We start from the raw sequence: 23,672 nt of genomic DNA, 5'->3' as shown, positions 1-23,672 counted from the left end.
ATCAACATGTCCCAGGAAAAGAATGCAACAATATTGTTCTGATTTCTCTGTTTACAAAAATTATAGAAAGATTTTTGGTGTATACTGTTATAAATATATTTGGGTTACACAATCATGAAAAATACTTTTACACACATCAATCAGTTAAATATACATTTAAAAAAAAAAAATTCTATAACAGTTAAATATTCAGTCATTTGCCTTTACCTAGTACCAGACAGTGCTGGTGATGGTGAACAACGATTAGCACTTTCTGATGCTAGCGTAAGTGAAATGACATGCAGCAAATTAACAAGTCTATGAAACCATTTTAACAAAGTACTTGTAATTGTCAAGTACTTTTTTCAAGCTTATGTAAAACAGCAAAATATAATAAGAAAGAAGATGTCAAAGTATTTTACTCTTGACTTGCTCAAGTATCCATTCTGTGCTTGTGTGTCAGAAGCTACTAGCACTAATAGATGCTTGAGTTAGTGAGAGAAGAAATCCACTACCATTATATTTAACTACTCTTTTTTCAAAAAGTTGAAGCAAGGCAGATGTGAAAAATGGATACAGTTACATTAGGCTGGTTGTAAATTATTTAATTTTATTCCGATGGTGAGATATAGAAAATAAGACACCTCTCCTCATTCTATGTATTCATTATGGCCATCATGCTGCACTTAAATAAATATAACTATATAATTTTGAAATGATGTTTTCCTGATGTCATATTTTCCTTGTGATTGCATGAATAATGCTGAGCTATCACAGATTAATGTGGCATTAGAATTCAGTCTTGTGCATCTTCATTAAGACAAGCACTTTATGCCAGTCGAATAGAAAAGAAAGGAATTTAATTATTTAAGCCTGTAGAGAATTTATTATACCTGATAATATGCATGAATCAGAAATGAATGGTGGTGAGTAAGACACACTGTGTGAGGCTGCCTTATTCTTTCCCTGGGATCATTTTGTGCTTGTGGGTCAAATACACTAGCACTTTCTGATGCCAGGGAAAGAAGAAAGCCATTAACAGCAAACTTAATAGCATGGCAGTCTAAACTTATACTTTGGTCTACCCTCACATCTGCTTGGCAAATTACAGTTACAATACCTTTTTGTCTGGAGTGAATTCCACCATTTGCAGAAATTTCATATACGGCCTAAAGAATATTCCATCATTCAAAATTTCTAATATATTTATTTTATGAAATATTTACAAAAGTATCAATCCCACTGGAAGCTTTCTTCACTTGGCCTGGTATTTACTACGTGCTGGTGTTCTAATTTCAACTAGCACTAGTCTATGCTTGGGAGAGCAAAGAGACCAATTCTTCAATGTTTTGTGGGGGATTTTTTTTTTTTTTTTTTTTTTTAACTGATGTATTATATAACACACATATATTTTAATGCAATTTAATGAAAAGATGCTCAAAATAAGGTTTTTTGACATTACATTCAATTTGTGATTGCCTGTAATAGTAGCTATCACAGTTCAATGTGACGTCAGGTCTCCTCAAAAACATCAATACTCATAGCAAGCTTATTTTCAAGATATTCAGATATGCAAGAAGGTTGCTCTATTATTTACAGAAAAAACAGATGTAGACATTCAAGGTTACATTAACTGTAATAGTAGTTTCTGGCATCATATTTGACTTGTGATTACTTTTAAAAACAGTTATCACAGTCAAATGTGACACCAGACATGCTGTGATCTCTCTTCTGTTATGATAGAAAAGGAACTTTTCATCAAAAAGAAAGTCAGTCCCAAAATGTTATAATCATTAGACACCACAATAAGCATACTGTAGTTATCCATTCAAACTGACTAAATTAAACTGCCCAAGACAACACAACCACAGGTCTACATACAACAAGTCAGTGTGCCACACATACAAGTTTTACCTCCGTGTTGTCTATGATAAAGAACTGGACGGAAGTAAGATTTGGGTGTGTGGCATGTAAAACGTGGAAGAATGATGTCATCTATAGGTTAGATGTGATTGGTTAATTATCAGTAATCAAGCAATTCTGATTTGTGACATCAAATTTGATTGGTGATTGCTTATTCTTGGTGCCATCATTGTAGAATGTCAATATTTATTAACAATATTTATTAACAACTGCCTATTATATCTATGTGAATCATAGCTCAATAAATATATCTTCCAAACTATTACATTTATAATTATGAAACATTTATCATTGAAATAACAGATTAATTAAATAATCTAACCTGACCAGATCATATTTCTATGTTGTCTATATCACAGTATTGGACGGATACAAGATTTGAATACTATTAGTTTTGATACTGCACTGATGACATCAAGATAGCAAAGGCAATTAAAATTATGTATTCGTGTTTTATGTACTAGTATAGATTATAAAGATAATATAAAGTTGACCAATATAAAATTACCTAAAATATAGTTTTTAAAAAGTAGTAAAGTGCATTATTAATTTTCTTTGGACTGGTATCATTTATGTGCTGGTATATTTGAATATAACTAGCACTTTTTGATGCTAGACTAAATGAGATTAAAACCACTGGAATAAGAGACTTCTTATTATAAGTTAGCAGTAGCATGATGTAAGAATTATTTTGGGTCTCATACAACATGGAGTATGCAGGGAGACTGGCCCTGTTCTATGACCAGATGGCCATGGATGTCTTCAGCTATCAAAATTATTAGCACTGAATACTCTAACATTAGCTATGTGCTGCTGTGAAATAAAGTAGCACTTTCTGATGCTAGAGTGAGAAGGGCTTTTTCCAAAAAATCCAGAAACATCACAGCGGATAACATGGTCATTATGGTAGATACTAAGGTTAGGTTTGTGAATATCAACATCCTAAAACAGTTCGTATTTCGCTTACATTTCACTATGATGAACTTTGTAACATCTATTACTGTCTACTGTCATCAATTTAAAATAGTGACATTAGTGACGTTTGTCCAAGCATTTATTGACAGCTATTAAATCAAAGGCTGTGGATTTTGTTATCCTATTTGTAGAGAAAAGCACATAATTACAACATGATGGCAGCAGGATTTCTCTGGATTGTTAGTTGTCAAAATTAATAAAAACTAAATTTTCCTGATACTTCTTCCTTCCAAGAATTTTTCAGCATTACATGTCCATGCTCTATTTCCGTACTGTTATTTTGACAGAACTGGACGGAAATATAGTAGGGCCATGTGGTGTGTGACTCACATCACCACAGTGTTACACATCAGCAACTATGTTTTGTAGGGCCATGTAGTTTATGTCACAGGATCAATTTTAGAAGTCAATTTGCAATGTATTGGATCCAAAAGAATAGAAATACAGTCGGCTGCTTAATACATGTCAATATAAACTATTAGATACTGTGGCAGATAAGAATGGTAAAGTGATAGAAAGTAACTGGACATTGGTTTCTTATTAAAGGTCAACTCTTGAGCAAATCTGGTGCAATTTGTTGTGTTTTAACAACACCACTAGAGCACCTTGATATGTTAATAATCAATTACTGGACGTCAGATATCTTAGAAGAAACCTGCTACATTTTTCCATTAACAGCATGGGATCCTTTTTACTATTATGCACTTTCCCATATAGACAGAACAACGCAGCATAGCCTTTGATATACAAGTAGTGGGGCACTGGTTGTGATGGGGGTGGTGGAAAAAAGCCTAAATCATAAAATGGGTTCTCTGAAGTTCGATCCGACGATGCAAGCACCTCAGGCAGGTGCTCTACCGAGTACAAAAACATCACCATTACTTTTCTTTGCTGTACCTCCGTGTTGTCTGTGTTCAAGAACTGGACGGAAGTATAGTAAGGGCAAGTGGTGTGTACAAGCAACATAGACACCAATAGTTGAAACAATATTACTTGATTTATTCAAATTTTATTCTTTTATAAAATACTTGTATATTGCTGCATGCCTCATTTTCACCAGCAAATCTACTGTTGGTAGCTGGTGTTAAAACCAAAGGGAGTACTGCTAGAAAAGGGATGCTTCTTGTTCTGGTATCTGTTTGTGCTGGTATGTAAGATTTTAACACTAGCACTTTCAGATGCTGGGGTAAGTGGTGCCTGAATTACACGTGTGAAAATGCTTACATCTTTGATTTATGAATGGAAACAATGTCCTTGATGTATACTTTTATTAATAAAGTGCTAACAAGACAGCATGTGTTAAATGTTGTTTTTTAATTGATATGTTTCAAAGATAGAATTATATTTTAAAGGGGCTGTTGAACAATTAAATATTTGAGGGAAGTTATAGTTTGTATTAAAAATACATGTTGTAATGCATTACCCATTACCCATTTCCAACCTCTGCAATTGCCCACAGCAATTGGCAATGCCGTGGAGATTGCCATAGAGTTTTTCATTCTTCACGGCACTTTTACACTGCTTGTTTTTTGCCATGGACATTTTTTTAATTGCAGGGGTTGCATTTCTGAATTTATGTTCTTGTACAATGGTACACCTACATGAGTACTAACCATCAACCATTACTATTTAAATTTAACCTATCACTAGCATGTAGCACACTACTGCATGTCTTGCTCTCTTGCTAATAAAGGTTTACCCCATTCTACTACTTCCAGTAGTAAAAGAATATAGTACCTGGTTGTAAATGTGTCTTATCAATGTCTGCGGAAACAAATGAACAATGCCTAGACCTACAGATAAATATTCACTTTTCCATTTTAAACTGATTACTTATTAAAAATAAATTCTGTGACAAAGGTATAATTGCATGCAAAAATCAATATTACATTGACCTAAAAAATATCTACCCTTAAATTAGAGCACCATATCATTTTCTTGTTAATTACACATTTTTAACAGACCAGATTAACCTGTCTCCTAGAGGTGGTAATGTAACGGGTTTCCTCTGATGAGTTCCAGTCAGAATTACCAAATGTTTGCCGATGATTAATTAATCAATGTGCTCTAGTAATGCTGTTAAACAAAACAAACTTCTAGATGTCGTAAATGGTGGAGAATGTCGGTTTGGTACCACAGTAAAAAGTAGCTTTTCAAGCATCAATACGATAATATTTCCATTTATTCATTTCTGACACTGAATCAGTCTTGTGATAGCTCACTGCATAATGCTATCACAGACTAATACAGTGTCTGAAGTGATGATTTTCAGCAGATATTATCTTGAAACAGGTTTCAGTAATATGGGAATTTAACAATACAAACCAAGCAACTGATCAACTTTCTGTAGAATTATCACCAATATCACGTTTCCTTATTACATTTCTGATCCATTTTGATTTGAGTACTGGACAGAAAGTGTAATGGGGCTTGTGGGTGAAAAAATCAACCAATCAACAATGCTGTGGATCTAATAGGACAACATGTTATATATGATAACATTTATCATTTAAGAATGATTGAATTACCTGTATCATAAACTGTTAGCTATTTAGTTTCTTAGGTTTTTTGTTGGTTTTTTACATATAAGGTTTAGCCAAGACTACTTTACAGGGATGCACAAAATATGGTGAAATTGAAATTGCTACTTTAGCAATACATGCCCCCTACCTGACCCAACAAATTTACATATTCCTAAGTTTGGGGGCAACTGTTAAAAATGGGTAAATCCATAACAATCAAGTCAAACTTGATCTGTAACTACATGATAAAGGTATACACAAAATGTCAGCTCAGTATCTTGAATCATTGCAGACCTCGACCTAAGTAGCATAGGACCAATAAAATATAAAAAATTCACAAAACATTTACGTATATGTTGAGCTAGTTAGTAGTTTTTACTTTCATGCAATCCTTCCTTTAACACATGTTATAATTAGAAATATAAATCTGGGGTCTTTCGAGTTAATTTGTCTAATATCATGGCAACACTTACCCGACAGCGACAGACTGTACAGTTGTCTGTTGGATGCGGGAATTCTTCCCCATTCTGGAATCGTCGACCCTCAAAGTCACACTGACGACACGCAGAACAACCGCAGCTGTCAACAACGGGATTGTCACACGTCGGGGGATCACAGATTTGCCTCTCACAGCTGATTGTACCAGCCTGGTGCAAAACAAGACACTGATTATGATCACTTTCTCACAATGTCACCAAAATTTAATAAAAGTTAACAGCACAAAATGTTTTGCCAAATTGTAGTCAAATCTCAGATATTATGTCTGTTTTCATTTCCAATGATGGCTGTTAAAAAAATTTAAAACTGAGAAAGGACAATGGGTTGAATAATTTGTGTTATTTCCCCCTCTACCGTAAATGATCTAGATAACGTTATCCTTGTTTTCAAATAAATTTTGGATTGTTTAGTTTTGGCATTTTGAATTTTGCTTTGCTTTGCAATGCTTATATAAAAGCCAACTCATTATTGGGAATACAAAGTATACAGTCAGTTAAGAATTGGCCACAATTATTTCTTGGTTCATACTTGCATGAACCGAAAATAATTGTGGTCAAATCTAATTAAATTTATATGCATACTTTAATAATACATAACTGAATTTACCTTTAAATAGGCCTGTAGTTTGTGTAAACTTCATTGATACTTATGTCGTGTAAGATTATTTGAATCAGGTGAGTTTTTTTAAATGACCTCATTTGGTAAATGACACAATTTCCTCTAGCTGATGTGTGCATTTTTATGGATAATTTAGTTATATTGGAAGGAATTGTCCGATTCTTGTCTAGTTTATATATTTTTTAATGTGAATGAAGGGAACATGTGACATTTATGCTATTGGGGGAACTGGTTAATTTTCGCCAACAGGCATGAAATTTCCTACATTTCATGATTTCTTTGGCTATCGACCAAGTTTTATATGATGATTAGCGAAGAGACTTTTTTTTAAAAATCAATGCGTATAGTGTCTTAAATTTGTTCGGTTCATCGACGCAAAAGAAATTTAATTATGTAGATTTACACTGTACAGCTATATTATAAAGGTAACCTTTCATTTGATAGTCATGAAAAAGTATTTAATAAAACTAGATTAGGGTTGTTCTTGAAATGACACACATGGAATGAACCAGTATGTTCACGTTTTCCATTGATCCCCTGAGTCTGCCATTGCCCAACCACTAATTCCTATAATCGATCCTGTAGACTGAAATACAGCTTTAAATCCAGCATGACCTGAAGATTTACCTCACAGACACACGTCTGACATGGGTCGCTTTCTCCCGGGAACCGGTAACCATGTGGCAGGATCTTGTCGTGAAGAGCACAGTTCCGACATTCAGGGCAGCACAGACCAGGGGCTGGGTTCTGACATATGGCTTCTGGACACGGCTTCCTGCTACACTGAAACGTGCCATTCTGACAAAAACAACCACTTGCTTTTATTAACCATCTCATCAAGTTCACCATGGTCTTACATAAATTATAAAAAATTTTTTAATAAATATAAAATGTAATAATAATAATAAATTAAAAAGAAAATTTTAAATACTGGCAATTAATAAATAAAAATAAAAAATAATAAAATAATAAAATAATTTAAAAAAAGAGTTACCCAAGAGTTACATCTAAAGGATATGTATATAGATTTAATATTTTAATTTTGATAGGTGGGTGTGACCAAAATGCTTGTTAAAAAGTCTTGAAATTAACATTTCAATGTGATGTGAAAACCTACCCTACAGACACATTCACTGCATGGATCTTTGACATCGGGAAACGTTTGCCCATTCCTGAAGTGACGGTCTTCAAACATGCAATCCCCACACACGGGACAGCAGTCTTCAACGGAAGGATTTGAACACAGAACCTTGGGACAGTATTTTGGATAGCACCTCATGTCCCCATCCAAGCAGGTACACACTTTACAGTCTTTCTGAAACTTCTCCCCATTTTTATACAGTCTTCTTTCAAAATGGCAATCACCACCACACTCTGAGCAGCAACGACCTTGAACTGGGTGTGAGCAGATGACACTGGGACAGTGTTTCTTGCTGCAGACGACATTCCCGTTCTGACAGGAGCAGGTCTGACAGGGATCTGTTTCGTGGGGGAAGTCTTGTCCATCCACATACACACTGTTCTGATACAGACACTTGGAGCATTCCAGACAACAGGCGCCTTGGACTGGATTGGTGCAGCGTACTTGGGGGCAAGTCTTGGCTGTACAAGCTACGTTCCCATCAACACACTGGCAGATGTGACATTTGTCAGTAGGATCTGGGAACCTTTCTCTATTGTCATACTCCCTGTCATGGTACAGACACGCAGAACACTCCAGACAGCATCTCCTTTTTACAGGGTTACGACAAATCGTGTTCAGACATTGTCTCTGGAAGCAGTCTAGATTTCCCCTCCGACACATGCATTCTTTACACGGGTCGGACTCGTGTGGGATTCTCAGTCCGTTCCTGACAGTCCGGCCTTGATACTGACAGTCCGAACACACCGGACAGCATTCTCCTTGACTTGGATTCTGACACGTAACTGTGGGACACGGTTTCTTAGAACACCTCACCGTCCCGTCTCTACACACACAATCCTCACACTTGTTTCTGGGGTTGGTGAAGCGCTGTCGGTTGCTGTAGCGTCTGTTGAGGTACTGACAGTCACTGCACTCCTTGCAACACTCTCCATCTATCGGATGTTCACAAGATGGAACTGCACACACACTGCTCCTGCACTCTACAGTCCCATCTATGCACGTACAGGTTCTGCATTCATTTCCAAGGGAGAATCTCTGCCCGTTGTTATACTGGCGACCCTCGTACTCGCACTTCGTACACACAGGACAGCAGTCAGTGGTGACAGGATTACGGCACGAGATTGGAGGACATTTGACGCTCTCACACCAGATGTTGCCGTTCTGGCAGCGACACTTGCTGCAGGAGTCTTGTGGATCCTGAAACTTGATGCCATTTTTCCAAAGACGATTCTTGTAGAAGCAGTCTGAAAAAAATGTGAAAAGAAAGGAAAAGTTTGTTTAACAACATTCTACATATTTTAATCCTAAGCTGTATGGTATGGTAATTGCAAAACTTATATCTGTAAAGTAAGTAAGATAGGAAATTAGATGTCACCTTAGAGGCTATTTTTACTGGTTAATAAGGGATATTTTATATGTACTTTTATAGACAGGATAGTACATACCACAGCCTTAAATACATAACCAGGGTTCATACACTTAAAGGAAGTCAAAATTCAAGGGTTTTTTAAGCACTTTCCAGGTCAACTTTACCAAAATTCCAGGACTTTACCGAGTTAATGGTGGACAACTTATCACTAAACTTTACTTTACTTTACTTTACTTTGCGAGTACAAACGGTGCATCTTGCGCTGTGTTTGTCGGGTCCACGCACCAACCAGTCCTTATAATTCACTGCCTGTATCCACAGGTCGTTAAACAACTATCTTTGTGGGTTTACAATAGATTCATTAACTTGACACGCTCCCTGAACTTGCTAAATACCCAGCTGCAAAAAGTGACAAACTTTCTTTTCCAATATGGCGATGCTGTCGCTTGGAACTAATGGCCGCGTGATTCTCGCATCGCAAGATAAAAAAAACAAAAAACATTCACATGTCAACTGAGCCGGTAAACATCGATTGGTCGGGCGATTGGCATTTGATTGTGCCGCGGAAATGAAACAAATAATTTAATTACATGTTAACCTTCTGAGTACTGCAGGCGAGATATCTCGCCCGACATTACGTCAGTCGACATACTGTACACTGTATACAGTGCATTCCCCAATTCATATTTCCCGCCATTTTGCACACGACACTCACCGGAAACGGAAATATAATAAAAGAATTGAAAATACCTTGAAATTTTGAGTTCAAAAAGTGGTTTTCGGCAAGTATTTTCGCTTGACAACAAGGCGGCTCGTCACGGTCATTTTCAGGGATCGATAGCTGATTGTGACAGCTAATTTTTTTTATTTTTTTTTTATTATATATTTTTTTTTATCCCACTACCCCCTTTCCTTTCTCTCCTTTGAATCCCATCTCATTTCTTCCCGATCTGGCAACTCCTATCTTTCAACTTCTTTCGCTGTCCACCTCCACATCCCAGTCCTTGTCTCTCCAACCGTGACAGGTGCTTGTCTCTTGTGGCTATCCGTGCCACACACCTGCCATTCCCCATCAGCTTTTAGTGTTCAGCAGTTACTTCTGGCATTGTTAAGAGGCACTTGTAACCACCTACTATGCACTCCTACTACCGGCGGTCGTTAGTTAGTGCCGTGGGTAAGACCAGCTTTATTAGCGGCAGAGGACGAGGATGCCAGGTGGGTGCAGGGAAATACACAGACTGCACCCGTGGAGGAAGTTGAGACAGGTAGGTGATGGTGTGAACAGCTCAGAAGACAAAAGAGTCGGAGGAAACTGACAGAAAGGGTCGAAAGAGATTGAAATCATGGGAGAAATTGGAAAGTTTTTTTTATATTAAGATAATGAGAATGATAGGCAGAGGGTGATATATGAGAAAGATGAATGAATGTGTGAGCCAGCTTTGACGGGATTTGAACCACTGTCGTCAGCTTATTTGATAATAAATTTGATCGTTTTACCAACAATGAAAATTACCAAATATTGCAATATGAATCGTAGTTCGGGTTTTAAAAAAAAATTCTGGTCAGAAAACCACTGTTATCGGGAATAATGGACATAAATACTGGACAGCTGGCCACAAATGCCCGTAATTAAACGCAACTTTTTCGATTTTTTGTCTAATTTTAATCACCATTAGCCAATCTAAAAATAATAAAAATTACAAAAAAGACCCGAAAATAATACTTACCGATTCATATATGAACTTTATTTCATGTATTTATAAAACATTTAAGTGAATATATGTGAGTAAAAATTTTAAACTTGTACCCACTCAACATGGTTTTTGTTTAAAATTAATCCAGTAGTCTAAAGGTTAAATAAAGTAAATAAAGCCTCCGTTCTAGGCGTTTATATTTTATTTGACATCAAATTATCATTTTCAAGGGTTTTCCAGACCGCAAGATGATTTTCAAGGGTATTCAAGCACTGGAATACATTAGTTTATTTTCAAGGGTTTTCCAGGTGCGTACGAACCCTGTATAACACATGCCTCTTTTCCCCCCATTTATTTAATTTGCCTGTTTCCCCATGACACAACTGTTAGATAATGGGTATAATTTCAATATAAAATCCTTCGTTATACCACTTACAGGGTTGAAAGGCATTTTAAAAAATAAACCCCACACCACATAATAACATTTTACTGAAATCATTAATGGCAGACCCACAACAATAATAATTGTTTCCTCCTACCCCCTTACCCCACCTCCTAATTCTGAACAGTCATAATTACATAACTCACTGACACAAATCTGCTCACCAACACAAATCTGAACAGTTGTGATTACATAACTCACTGACACAAATCTGCTCACCAACACAAATCTGAACAGTTGTGATTACATAACTCACCGACACAAATCTGACAGCAGTTTTGCTCTACAGGATGGGTACAAACAGAGACTGGACACTTCATTTTCTTGCACTGGACTCTGCCCTGCAGACACAGACACTTCTCACACTTGTCCCGTGGGCTCTTAAACGTCTGTCCATCCTCGTACGACAGACCACCGTATGTACAGCGCTTGGGACACACAGGGCAGCACGACCCAGGCATGGGCATCGGCTGACTACAGGGCAAGGATGGGCAGTTCACTGCACTGCACACTAATGAACCACTCTGTCAAAAATATTAGTTAACAAGAATTCCACAGAATTAGTTGAACTGATTTTGTGTACACATAGATGTTCACTCAAAGATGTTCTTAAAAAGTTATAAAAGAAAAACATTCATGAATCTAGGCCTCTAAAAATACTTTATAGTTTAATGTGCGTTTTTAAATGAAATATTTTGATAACAAATATAATTTGTGAATAAAATTTATTTTTAATAGATGGGTAAAATGCTTTTTTTTTTTTTTTTAATTCATTCTTTTAAAATTATTTTTAAAAACCCAATAATTTATTATTTATTTAAAAGCTGTAATGTTTTATCATGTGGATCCCAATATTACATATTACAACCGAAAACCCATGCTCAATCAAAATGCATGTTATAAAATCCTGGTAATGACTGAACTAATAGCATATTTCTTTAGATGAATGAATGAATGAATGAATGAATGAATGTTTACGACAACCCAGCACAAAAATATACATTGGCTATTGGTTGTCACAAATGGTAAGTATATGAAAATATTATTTATATAAATCAATGTTAAACCACAGTGTAGAAATGAGGAGAAATCAAAATAATTTTGACTCACATTGCACACGCACTCCTGACAGACATCACTGGGGTGAATGAAGTGTTGCATGTTGCGGAATATCCTCCGGTCGTGCAGACAGAAGTCACAGTTTGAACAACAGTCTCCAGGAAGTCTGGCCGGGTGAGAACACAACGTCCTGGGACACAGCTTTGGCTGGCAGGTCACATCACCTCCCTGATAGCAGAAAAACATGGCAGCAAAATTATTATCACATATTATCAAGTGGACCAAATTTTATATACACGTTTTTTGAGTTTATAAGTTTTTGTAGAATATTTTTTAAATTAATGTATAATACAAATTTGTACCATTTAAGAATGATGCTACATACCTTTTTTTAAATAATCAGATGTAAAAAAAGTAAAAAAAAAAAAGTTCAAACACAAGGTCATGGGCACATGTCAGCTATCTCAACTGTCAGTCTCAGACAGGAGTTAGTTGTTCGAGAGAAAGAACTCATGTCATGATTTTGTACCTTCCCACTGAGCCATTAAAACTAACTTGGGGCAAGAGGCAAAACCAGCATCTACTGACTTACACCAGAGGTGCTTGAGTTACAGGATCAAACTCAATAGTGGACCCATTCTTTGATTGTTTTTGGGTTTTTTACAATCCCAACCAGTGCCCAACGACTGGTACCAGTATATCAAAGATCATCCTGTCTGTGGGAAAGTACATATAAAAGATCGCTTGCTTTTTATGGAAATATGTAGCAGATTTTCTCAGAATTACCAAATGTTTGACGTCCAATAGCCGGCAATTAATAAGTCAATGTGCTCTAGTGGTGCTATTAAATAAAACAAATGTTTTAACTTCTACTGACATTTAAAAAAAAATATATAAATATTTAAAAAAAATAATAATAATAAAAAAAATTCTACTGACATAAGGCTGATGGTTAAACTACTACACAGTAAGCATAATATTGACATGAGTAACTCACACTACAGGTACAGATGGAGCAGTCGTCCTGCATGTCGGGGAACCTCTCTCCATCCTGGTACTCCTGGCCATCCATCACACACGACGAACTGCAGACAGGGCAGCACTGACCCGGTGGAGTCACCGGGTTCAGACAGTTCACCTCGGAACACTCCCTCCGACCACACTTCACGGATCCATCCTGAAATACAAACATGATGATTGTTATTGTGTTGCTATGGTTCAGACACAGCACTGACCCGGGGGTGGGGGGTGGGGGGGGTCACCAGGCTCAGACTCCCTCCGACCACACTTCACGGACCCATCTTGAAATACAAACATGGGATGATCGTGAAATCTTGACATGCTGATGTTTGGTTCAGGGAGTGACAGTAACTTACATATAATAAAGAACTATAGAAAAGCAAAAGCATGTCACCACATATGTTACTCTTTTCGTTAAGCAGCTGGGTATCTTTTATGACTAGCAACACACAATCCATATCAGTCTTTTCTACTGTAACACCAAGCCCACTTGTGTGGCAGTAGCTCGCACTCTCTCTCTCTCTCTCTCTCTCTCTCTCTCTCTCTCTCTCTCTCTCTCTCTCTCTCTCTCTCTCTCTCTCTCTCTCTCTCTCTCTCTCTCTCTCTCTCTCTCTCTCTCTCTCTCTCTCTCTCTCTCTATATATATATATATATATATATATAAAGATAAACATGTGACTTGTACACCCCCCCCCCCCCCACTAGAGGCTGTGCCCCCCTTCCCTCACGTGAGGTTGTGCCCTCCACTCCAGATATCATTCCTATGGGTCTGAACATTGAACAGATAACTTTGATTAACTGTCACCACATTGGTTACTATTATTTAAATTAAGCAGAAGAATGGCTTTTACCCAGACTATGAATATACCTTGCATTTGCATGTAAAGCATAGGTCACTGCCAGGTGTGAACTGCTGCCCATTCCGTAGCCGGCGTCGGTTGTAGTAGCAGTTGTCACAGCGCCGACAGCACTGTCCGTGGATCTGGTCGGGATGAGTACACGAAGTCGGGGGACAATTCTGCTCCCTGCTCTGACAAGTTACCTGCCCTTTCTGCAAAATATTTAAAATCATAATAAATAAGCACAATCTTTACTTTCCAGAATTTCACCTGATTTTAATCATGCAAAAGATAAACACAAATACAGATAATTTAAATAAAAACATGTTTCAACAATCTACGGTGTGCACTTGTGTTAACAACATTAAAAAAGGGAAAGAAAGGGAGTTAACATAAAAATATAATGCAATCTAGTCCATGGTAAATAATTTTTGTTACAGAATGTCAGTAAAATCATGAACAAAATTTGGAGGAAAAACACTTTCAGCTCATGCTAATTCTTAAAAAAAAAAATCTGATGAATTTATTGTGAAATATATTTAAGAAATTAAACTTTAATTTGTACATAGTGAACTGATAAATGACAGTTTGAATCTTGAACACTAAAAATGTACCATAACTGTGCCTTTAAACCACCAAAAAATATATATCAATCAGCAAATTGTGTAAAAGTGTAAAAAACATTGTAGTGCTGAACCAAAACAACATAAGGGTTATTTTTACTTCTATAATGTATTTGTATGTCCACAAGAGATGTATGAGAATGATATTGTGCCTACCCGACACACACAGATCTGGCATGGGTCTCTCTCAGACACAAACTGCTGGCCATCATCATAGTTCCGCCCATAATAGTCACATGTGGAACACTGCGGGCAACACTCGCCCTCCACGGGGACTGGGTTATTGCAGCGCAGTGTGGGACATGGGACCTTATAACAGGAGATCTGGCCTGTAACAACAAACAAGGAAATCTGAATGACAAAACATGTTTAAAATCATTATCATATTCAAAATTGTATCTCTGCACAAGGTGGAGTTGAAAGGATATCTTGACACGGCTATGACTGTTCCTGTGAATCACTGTCAGCTGTTTTATCTATAGGACTGCCACATTTCAGGATGATATGTCCTTTCTATCTGTAGGACTGCCAATCCCCAGATCTGTACAACTCAGAGCGTAACAGATACTTAGATAGTTGAGAGGGAATGCACTCATGGATCACTGTCAAAAAGTGATGATTCCAGGTGTTCATTAAAGAAAAGCACACTCTGCCCTAATGGTGGCACCTATCAAAACTAGATTACAATTATTATGTCCATCGTTTTTATGTTGACTATAAAGATCATAAAGATTTTCAGCACTTCATGCAGACTTGTCAAACCTGCTTATAGAGACTAAACATGATGTTCTATTTGCCCTCCATCATTGTGCATGTTTAACTCACACCACTACCTGGCTAGACCCACTGGGCTTTTTCTCATCCCATTCAGTGCTCCACAATTGTTATAACAAAAGTAACAGTATGTGCTTTTCTGAAAATGTAAATATAAAATAGACCTTGCTGCTGTTAATGTAAGAGTAACCTATGTGGAGTCAGAGGTTTTGCTTTCATATACTCTAGACAAGAGTCAACATAACCACGTCAGACGCCAAATAGTTCAAACTGTGTATGTGTAACCATTGTGGTGGCAGACTTTTTCTTTTTTAAACTCTAGGTAGGAGACAAAATAATCACTTTAGACACCAAATAGTTCAAACAGTGCTGAGGTGTCATTATAAAAAATATTCCTTTTCTTGATCTTCTCACCTTCTTTACAAACACATCTGGAACACTTGTCTTGGGAAACCATTTCTCCATGCTGAAAGCGTCGACCTTTATAATCACAACCTGAAACAAAGTAGCAGTTTTTAGTCATCATAACACGTTTTATACGCACATATACCATCATTAACTTTCTTTAACACTTTCCCACACAGCCGACAGTACATATCACAGTCTTTGATGCATCACTCATGGGGAACTAATTAGGACAAGGAAAGAAAACTGAGTTCATCAAATGATAGATCCTTCAAGTCATCACATCTTATTCTAAAGAGCTCACACTGGAAGTGGCAGTCTTCTTTGGCAGTGCAAGAAGGACAAAATCTCCAGTAAAGGATCTCAAGAGTTGCTGTCCTCCTATAGACAAGGCACTTGATAGAGTTAAAGTTTATTTTGTTTAACAACACCACTAGAGCATGTTGATTAATTGATAGCTGATCATCAGCTATTGGATGTCAAACATTTGGTAATTCTGACATATAGTCTTGGAGAGGAAACCCGTTACATTTTCCCATTAGCAGCAAGAGATCTTTTATATGCACTTTCCCACCGACAGGAAAGCACATACCACTGCCTTTATCCAGTTGTGGTGCACAGGTTGGAACAAGAAAAAACCCAATCAGTTAAATGGATCCACAGAGATGGTTCGATCCTGCAACTCAAAACAACTCTGATGAGCACTCAACTAACTGAGCTAAATGGCACTAGATAGAGATTCATGGAATCCAAATACCCGTTTGTGCAGCAATACAGCCTTGATCACGTATTTGTCGTTCATATCTTAAGGGAGTATTCTGTCACTACAGTACATCCTTCCCCTTCACCCTCCCCCCAACCCAGGATCACACAGAATCACCAGTATCAGTAAACAAACCTTTGCATTGTGGACAGCAGTGATCGGGTGACATCTCGGTAACGGCACACAGTAACCTGGGACACGGTCCACCGATGTGACACTCGATGTTACCTCCCACACACCGACACTGCTGACAGGGAGTTCCCGCCCGGATGAAGCTCTTCCCATCACCAATTATACGACTGTCATACAGACAATCTGAAAACAAAGCATTAAAGGCACTGACCCTGGTTATTAAGCTGTCATAGAATTTTATACATTAAATTATACAGTACTTAGAACTTCTTGCTTAAAATAATTACTCCTGCCAAATTCCTTCTTTTTTTCTTTTTTTGGTAATCCTGGTATTTACAGTATTTTTAAATGTTATATAAAACAGAAAAGGTACATATTTTGGAATCTAGGGTTAGTGATTTCATGCATATCTTATTAATTAGGAATAAGATTCTTTAAATATTTTAATTTTAATTATATTAATATTTTAATTTATTTATTTTAAAAATCTAAAGAACAATAAAGCAACTTTTGTAAAAAGCTGTGTCATTAATGGGTTTTTCTAAATTTTATTTTATTTTGAATTGCCTGTAGTTTTTATTTTAAAAACATTTATTAGTCACTCTAACATTTAAAAAAATTACATTTAAAAAATAGCAAATCTTTTGATTTGTTGAATAAAAATTCCATCAAATTAAATATCTTAAATAAATTAAAGTTATAATTGTGAATTTGTGATGTAATTTTCAGGATAAAAAAATAATAATTTAATTAAAAAAAATTTAACATGCACTGTGATGAACATTCATAGATGCAACTATAAACCAAGTTTCATTGATCTAGGAATTATAGTTTGTGTGAAATGTAGCTAAACATAAAAACTTCAGGCTGGAGCTAAATACATAAGTTAACGCATTCACTGCCACTGGCAAAAAAGTAATACCTATGTTATCTTTTGACTTTATCAAGGCTAGACCCCCCAAAAAGGAACTTCAGTGTTACCTGTACAAGGAGAGCAGCACTGTCCCCTGCGCACCACGCCGTGAGTACATTCGAGAGCGCACGTCTTGCTGGTGCGACATGTGACCAGTCCGTCCCGACACCCACACACCTGGCACGTGCTTCCCCGTGGTGTCCACGTCTCACCATCATCATACTCAACACCCTGGTGAGTACATTCTGCAAACAGTAAGAGTGAAGCCTTTTAAATGAAATTTATTTTTCGCCAAAATACACAAATATTTATAAATCACAAATTAATGCTTAATGAGTTTTTGGTGCCACATTTATATGTTTATTTTATTATCAGCTACTGTGCTAAAGGCACCGGCTTGCCTATCAAGAATTTAATTTTAAATGTTTACAACACTGGCTTTATCTTATAAATATTAATATTAAAGTCATAACAATCAAATATTGTCACTTAAACTTATTAACATTAATAATATTCCGAGCATAGCTTTTTATTTATGAATGCAGTAAAAATAGTTTCAAAATTGCAGCTTTAATATATTGAATAATTATTAATAATATTCACCATGCAGTGATGTTAACTTACAAATATGAATAATATTTTGAATATTTTGACTTAGAAAAAGCTGTACCCCGGTAACATTGTTTCAAAAACGATGTATTCAACTTATTAATATTATTGAACATATTAGTTTCTTATTTAAATTCTTAATTCTATCAAACTGCATTTCTTTCTGATCATCCTGGTATCTCAAAATGTATTGTATGCAAAAAGGAAAATGTATACAAGTTGGGATTGAGGGTAAGTGATTTTAAGATGAATTTCCAAGGTGCGGGTATGCTTGCCTTCATTAATTATGAATCAGCTTCTTTAAATATTGTAATCAATTTATTTCTAAATCTAAAGAATAATGCAGTAGACAATATGGCTTCCACTTACTGGGGCAGTGTGAAGGACAGCACTCTCCGAGCCGTCGGATGGGTCTCTCACAGGGCAGGTTCCGCGGCGGACAGTGGACAGAGTGACAGCGCACCAAAGTGTTCACGCACGAGCAGTTCAGACACGGGTTGTAGCCGGGTGAGAAGAAGGAGTTGTGTGCATACCTCCTCATGTCATACTCGCAGTCTGAAACATTGGCAATCTAATTAGGAAAGGACCAACATCTCAGCTCATTTTAAACCATGGTTATTGACCAGTCTCTTTGGAGGCATGGGTTCGTATCCCAACGCTGCCACCATGTAATGATAACAATATATTCTATCTGAACGAAATGCATGAAAGAATACATCCCAAGATAGCAGAGCCGGTTTAAGGATCTGCAGGGCTTGTAGCACAAATAACAGTGTGGCCTCCTTCCCAGGATATATATTTTGCAACCACTTTGGGAAGAGGGGAAAAATTAGCTGGGGAAAATAAATGTACACCTCACCACTGGGCCTCCTCAATCACGAGGCCCATATCATGTGCTACATGTGCTACTAGGATAAACCGGCTCTGCAAGATAGACAACCATGGAGTATGCTTAACTCATATGCACATGCATGTACAGTAACTATACACTTGCAGTAAATTTAAGCTACTAATATTTTACCGTATATGATTATTTTGATAAAGAATAGAGATTAAAATGAGACTAATAAAAAGATAAAAAGTCAATTCTGACATATAAGTTTTCAGGGAAAACTGCTACTACATTTATACATGAGCAGCAAGGAATCTTCTAGACGCACTTTCCAATAAACATAACATCTTTTGATATATCACTAGTGAGGGAAATAATAAGGAAAAACCTGCTGCCATCACACTGGCAACTTCCAATGAATAGCAGCAAGGGATGCATTTTCCCATAGGCCAGGAACATACATCCATTACAGCTTTTGTAGATATGTTCGACATTTGCTAAACCTTTTCAGACTATGTTAAAGAATGATCCAAGATCAAACTCTTACCACTGTTACACACAGGACAACACTTCCCAGGTGGTATGATGGGGTTGCTGCAGGTTGCGGCCGGACAGTCGATTGTCACACAGTTCACGTTACCATGGACACAGTGACACGAAGTACATGAATCAGGCCGAAAGTCTTCTCCATCTTGGTAAATTGTTCCTTGATAAAAACATGCTGAAAAGACACAATTTTTATTAAAAAATTTATGTGGATTTCATAGTACATGCATCTATGTTGAATCACCACATCAATAGCAATATAAACATATATAAGTACCCATGTATACAAAAATGGTTTGATTATCCATATTTCCAATTCTGATAATATATTTAAAACCATTTCTCAAACTAAAAATAAAACTATGGGTATTTTTTTATGTCTAAGTATAAAATTCTAAAATATTCAATTTAACTTTCAAACCAAAAAATGGAAACCTCATTTAATATATAAAAAGTGAAACTAAAAATTCCTAATTTAATTTGAAATATAGATCAGTTTCTCAGTCAGTGCCTTGAATGTTAAAATTTAGTTTCAGAATATAGTCTCATATCAGTACCAAGCACATACCCACACAGACAGGACAGCACTTTCCTTCAGGTGTGTATGGGTGTTCACATTCTGGACGAGGACAGGTCACTTTTTCACAGTGGACAGCACCATTCTGAAAAAAACAATATTTCTGAAATAATTAGTTTAAATAAAAATAAATACTACTACTAAGTGTTTTGAGATATACATGTACTTAAAATTTAAAAGAAAAAAAAACTAATTAACATTTTTTGTTTTTTTGTTTTTTACATTTGTAAAGATAAACATTCATAAGTGCAACTATAGACTAAATTTCATTTGTTTAGGACTTACATTGTGTGAGAAATGGGGCTAAATGCAAATATTTAATCTTGAACTAAATGTAAAAGTTGACACAATTGCCATGGAAAAGTACTATTTTTCACCTGCTGATTTTATCAAAGCAAGACATTAAAGATAAAATAAACCAAAATCTCACCACACACACACATTTCTGGCATGGCGTTGGGTTCCATTCAGAACCATTCACTCATTTTCCACAGTCCATAAACTCACATAAAGATCATGATAATTAAAGATAAAATAAACCAAAATCTCACCACACAGACACATTTCTGGCATGGCATTGGATTCCATTCAGAACTTTTCACTCAGTTTTCAGTCCATAAACTCACATAAAAATCATCATAATTAAAGATAAAATAAACCAAAATCTCACCACACAAACACATTTCTGGCATGGCGTTGGGTTCCATTCAGAACCGTTCACTCGGTTTCCACAGTCTATAAACTCACATAAAGATCATCATAATTAAAGGAGACCGGACACCAAACCATATATACGGTGTAATGAATTGTTTGCCGTCATAAACCACAACACGCAACTACCGCGCTCCCCTTATTGACTAAGTTAAGCGTGCCAGTCTTGGTTGGATTGTTTTTTTCGCCGATCTCCGATGTTTGCCGGAAACTGTCGACATTTGATGAGCTAGACCCGTGACGTCATCGTTGAGAGGAAAACTGAAGAAACTACCAAGCAGCATGGACAAACTTAGCGATTCGAGTGACAAAGAATTGTGTCCAGCTTGTGCTAATGGCATCAAACCGTATCAGTTTGAACCACTTATCACAGACTTTGTCCCTAATCCTGGAAATGTTGTCTTAGACGAAAATGTGGATGAATCAACTGCCGACGAGGACGAGGAAGCCACACGCTCATAGACTAGCATACAAGCATTTTTTAAAACATAATTTTTTTATGACATTTTTAATGTAAACTGAAGCAAATGGACCTAATTAGAAGAAAAGCACACAAAATGTAATAATATTTCGTCATAAATCTTGTTCAGCATAGATGTAAAAATTATACGTCAGTGGATATTCCAGAGGCTGATTTCGCAAATTTGCAAAAAGCGTCCTCTCCTCACCAAAGCAAGATATAATAATTTAACAAAAAACTTTGTTCTCTTAACTAGTTACCCTCCAAGTTTTAATGTGTTTGGTTAAACAGTGTATTTTTACTTATTAAGAAAATGTGTTACCAGTCTGCCGAAACTGTCCACAGCCGGGTACAGAAACACAGAAATGTTGGAAAATATACTGTTGCCACATACTGACAATCACTTTACAACTAATATGTCTTATCGACAATATTATTATGTAGTCTTTGCATTTATTAATATAAAATACAACAGGCCTGTAGGAACTGGGGCGGGCCTAGGGACTTGTTCTCCATCACACACTCTAGGATAAAAATATATGTTTTAAATTTTCACTACTCTGCATAAGTAAAGATGATATAAAGATAAAAATCTAGTTTGTATCCCTCACTAGAGACTGTATCCCCCCCCCCCCCCCCCCCCCCCACTTCAAATATCGTTCCTACAGGCCTGTACAAATGTTGATAATATGTAGAGGGTGAGGTTAGGAGCCAGTTCCTTTTATCTTTAGGATTTTGTAATCATGATTTCAAACCAACTGTTTCAGGTAGTTTGCTCCACATACTGACATAAAACACATTTGTTATATATTGGAATAAAATAAAAATAATTACAATATATCCAGTGTTATTTTCTTTAATCATTCATGGAGGAAGAAGGAAGTCCTGATGAAAATATATTACAGGTAAAATATATTACAGGTAAAACAAAATAATATATGATGCTTATTCCATGTGGTAATTATTGTTAATTTTGCTTTAAATTGCTAGATGCCAAAAGTGATTAATTATATTATTTTATGGTAACAGTAGAAAATTAGACGACCAATTGTTTCAACCTCTGCCAAAGGTACCAGGTTTTCTGCCAGAAAATAATTTGAGGGTACGTAATAAAACAGGCCCGTAGGAACTGGGGGGTGGGGGGTGGGGGGGTGGGGGGTGGGGGCTTTTCTTTATCACATTAATTTTTACCATTGTAACCAAAATCTGATGTAGAGTTTATACCCGGTCCGTCAGTGCCCCCCCTCCCCCCCTCAGTCGTTCCTACGGCCTGTAAAAACAAAATATATTCAAAGGAGTATATTGGGTGGTTATAGGTTTGAAATGTTTTTTTTATTGAACATTTTATTTCATGCACTTTTATAAATTTTAAACAGCAATTATGTTACTATAATCTATCGAAAAAATAAAACATTATATATATATATATATATATACACACACATTAATTTCTGAGATTTTTTAGTACATACATGTAAGTTTACCCTCCGCACCCTCTGGCAGAAACCCAGGGTAGGTATTAAAATAATGATTTGGTGTAGAGTATTTTTAATATGACATACTGAAAGCATTGAAAAGTACAATTTTATTATGCTTTAATAATCGACATTAGCTTTAAAATTATTTAACCGTCATTCCTTCTGGCCAGAGTACATATGTTGTTCCTGCCAAAGTGTTAGCATTTTAATTTTAATGACAATATACTGAATTGACGATAAACATTGTTAACTAACGTAATAATTTATGTTTTGAAGGGGTTTTGTTATAAGGTTAACAAACCAACTAGATCAAGAGACGTTAGTATGGAGTCGTTATGAGCTGTCGGTGAAAATTAATTTGGTAATTATAGGTAAATAAATGTGAAGTTTAAATATTCGTATGTTAACAAATTGCAATACCTTTATTTAATGTATATCTTAAGTACATACTTGTTTTAATTTTCACATTGTAAATGTACCATAACCTGCTGTATTTAGTTGGTGTAAAGCCCATTCGACGACAATAATGTGTCCATGTTTTAAAACAACTTTCATTTTTTTTTTAAATCGAAACCATGATGTTTCTTGGGATGCATTGCTGTTACTGTTGCAGTTAAACACTGCGCAGTTAACCATCATATAATTACGTCGACAGTATATAATAACACTAATTATCTTGTAAATTAAATTTCCGATAAACCTGGAGAAAAAAAAAAAAAAAAGACAACTAAAAGGCACAACCAAAGAATCAACACGTGTACCGGTAT

At 36.2% G+C, this 23,672-nt stretch overlaps 1 protein-coding gene across 1 annotated transcript in view; it reads right to left on the bottom strand.

The window, feature by feature from the left end:
* The window catches only part of LOC121369720 (kielin/chordin-like protein), a 73,296-nt gene that overhangs the window by 43,189 nt on the left and 6,435 nt on the right, over positions 1–23,672 (bottom strand). Inside the window, exons 6-19 of the mRNA XM_041494774.1 lie at positions 20,248–20,341; positions 19,681–19,854; positions 18,671–18,856; positions 17,761–17,937; positions 16,783–16,962; positions 15,894–15,974; positions 14,862–15,034; positions 14,112–14,294; positions 13,221–13,400; positions 12,275–12,451; positions 11,421–11,688; positions 7,633–8,903; positions 7,143–7,313; positions 5,873–6,046 (exon numbers count right to left, since the gene is read on the bottom strand). Of these exons, the coding sequence (XP_041350708.1) occupies positions 5,873–6,046; positions 7,143–7,313; positions 7,633–8,903; positions 11,421–11,688; positions 12,275–12,451; positions 13,221–13,400; positions 14,112–14,294; positions 14,862–15,034; positions 15,894–15,974; positions 16,783–16,962; positions 17,761–17,937; positions 18,671–18,856; positions 19,681–19,854; positions 20,248–20,341 (3,489 nt within the window). The remainder of the gene's footprint in view (positions 1–5,872; positions 6,047–7,142; positions 7,314–7,632; positions 8,904–11,420; positions 11,689–12,274; positions 12,452–13,220; positions 13,401–14,111; positions 14,295–14,861; positions 15,035–15,893; positions 15,975–16,782; positions 16,963–17,760; positions 17,938–18,670; positions 18,857–19,680; positions 19,855–20,247; positions 20,342–23,672) is intronic.

Source organism: Gigantopelta aegis, chromosome 4, assembly GCF_016097555.1.
Source record: "Gigantopelta aegis isolate Gae_Host chromosome 4, Gae_host_genome, whole genome shotgun sequence".
Lineage (NCBI taxonomy): Eukaryota > Metazoa > Mollusca > Gastropoda > Neomphalida > Peltospiridae > Gigantopelta > Gigantopelta aegis.
Note: the sequence above shows the minus strand (reverse complement) of the source record. Positions and strands in the feature narration are given on the sequence as shown.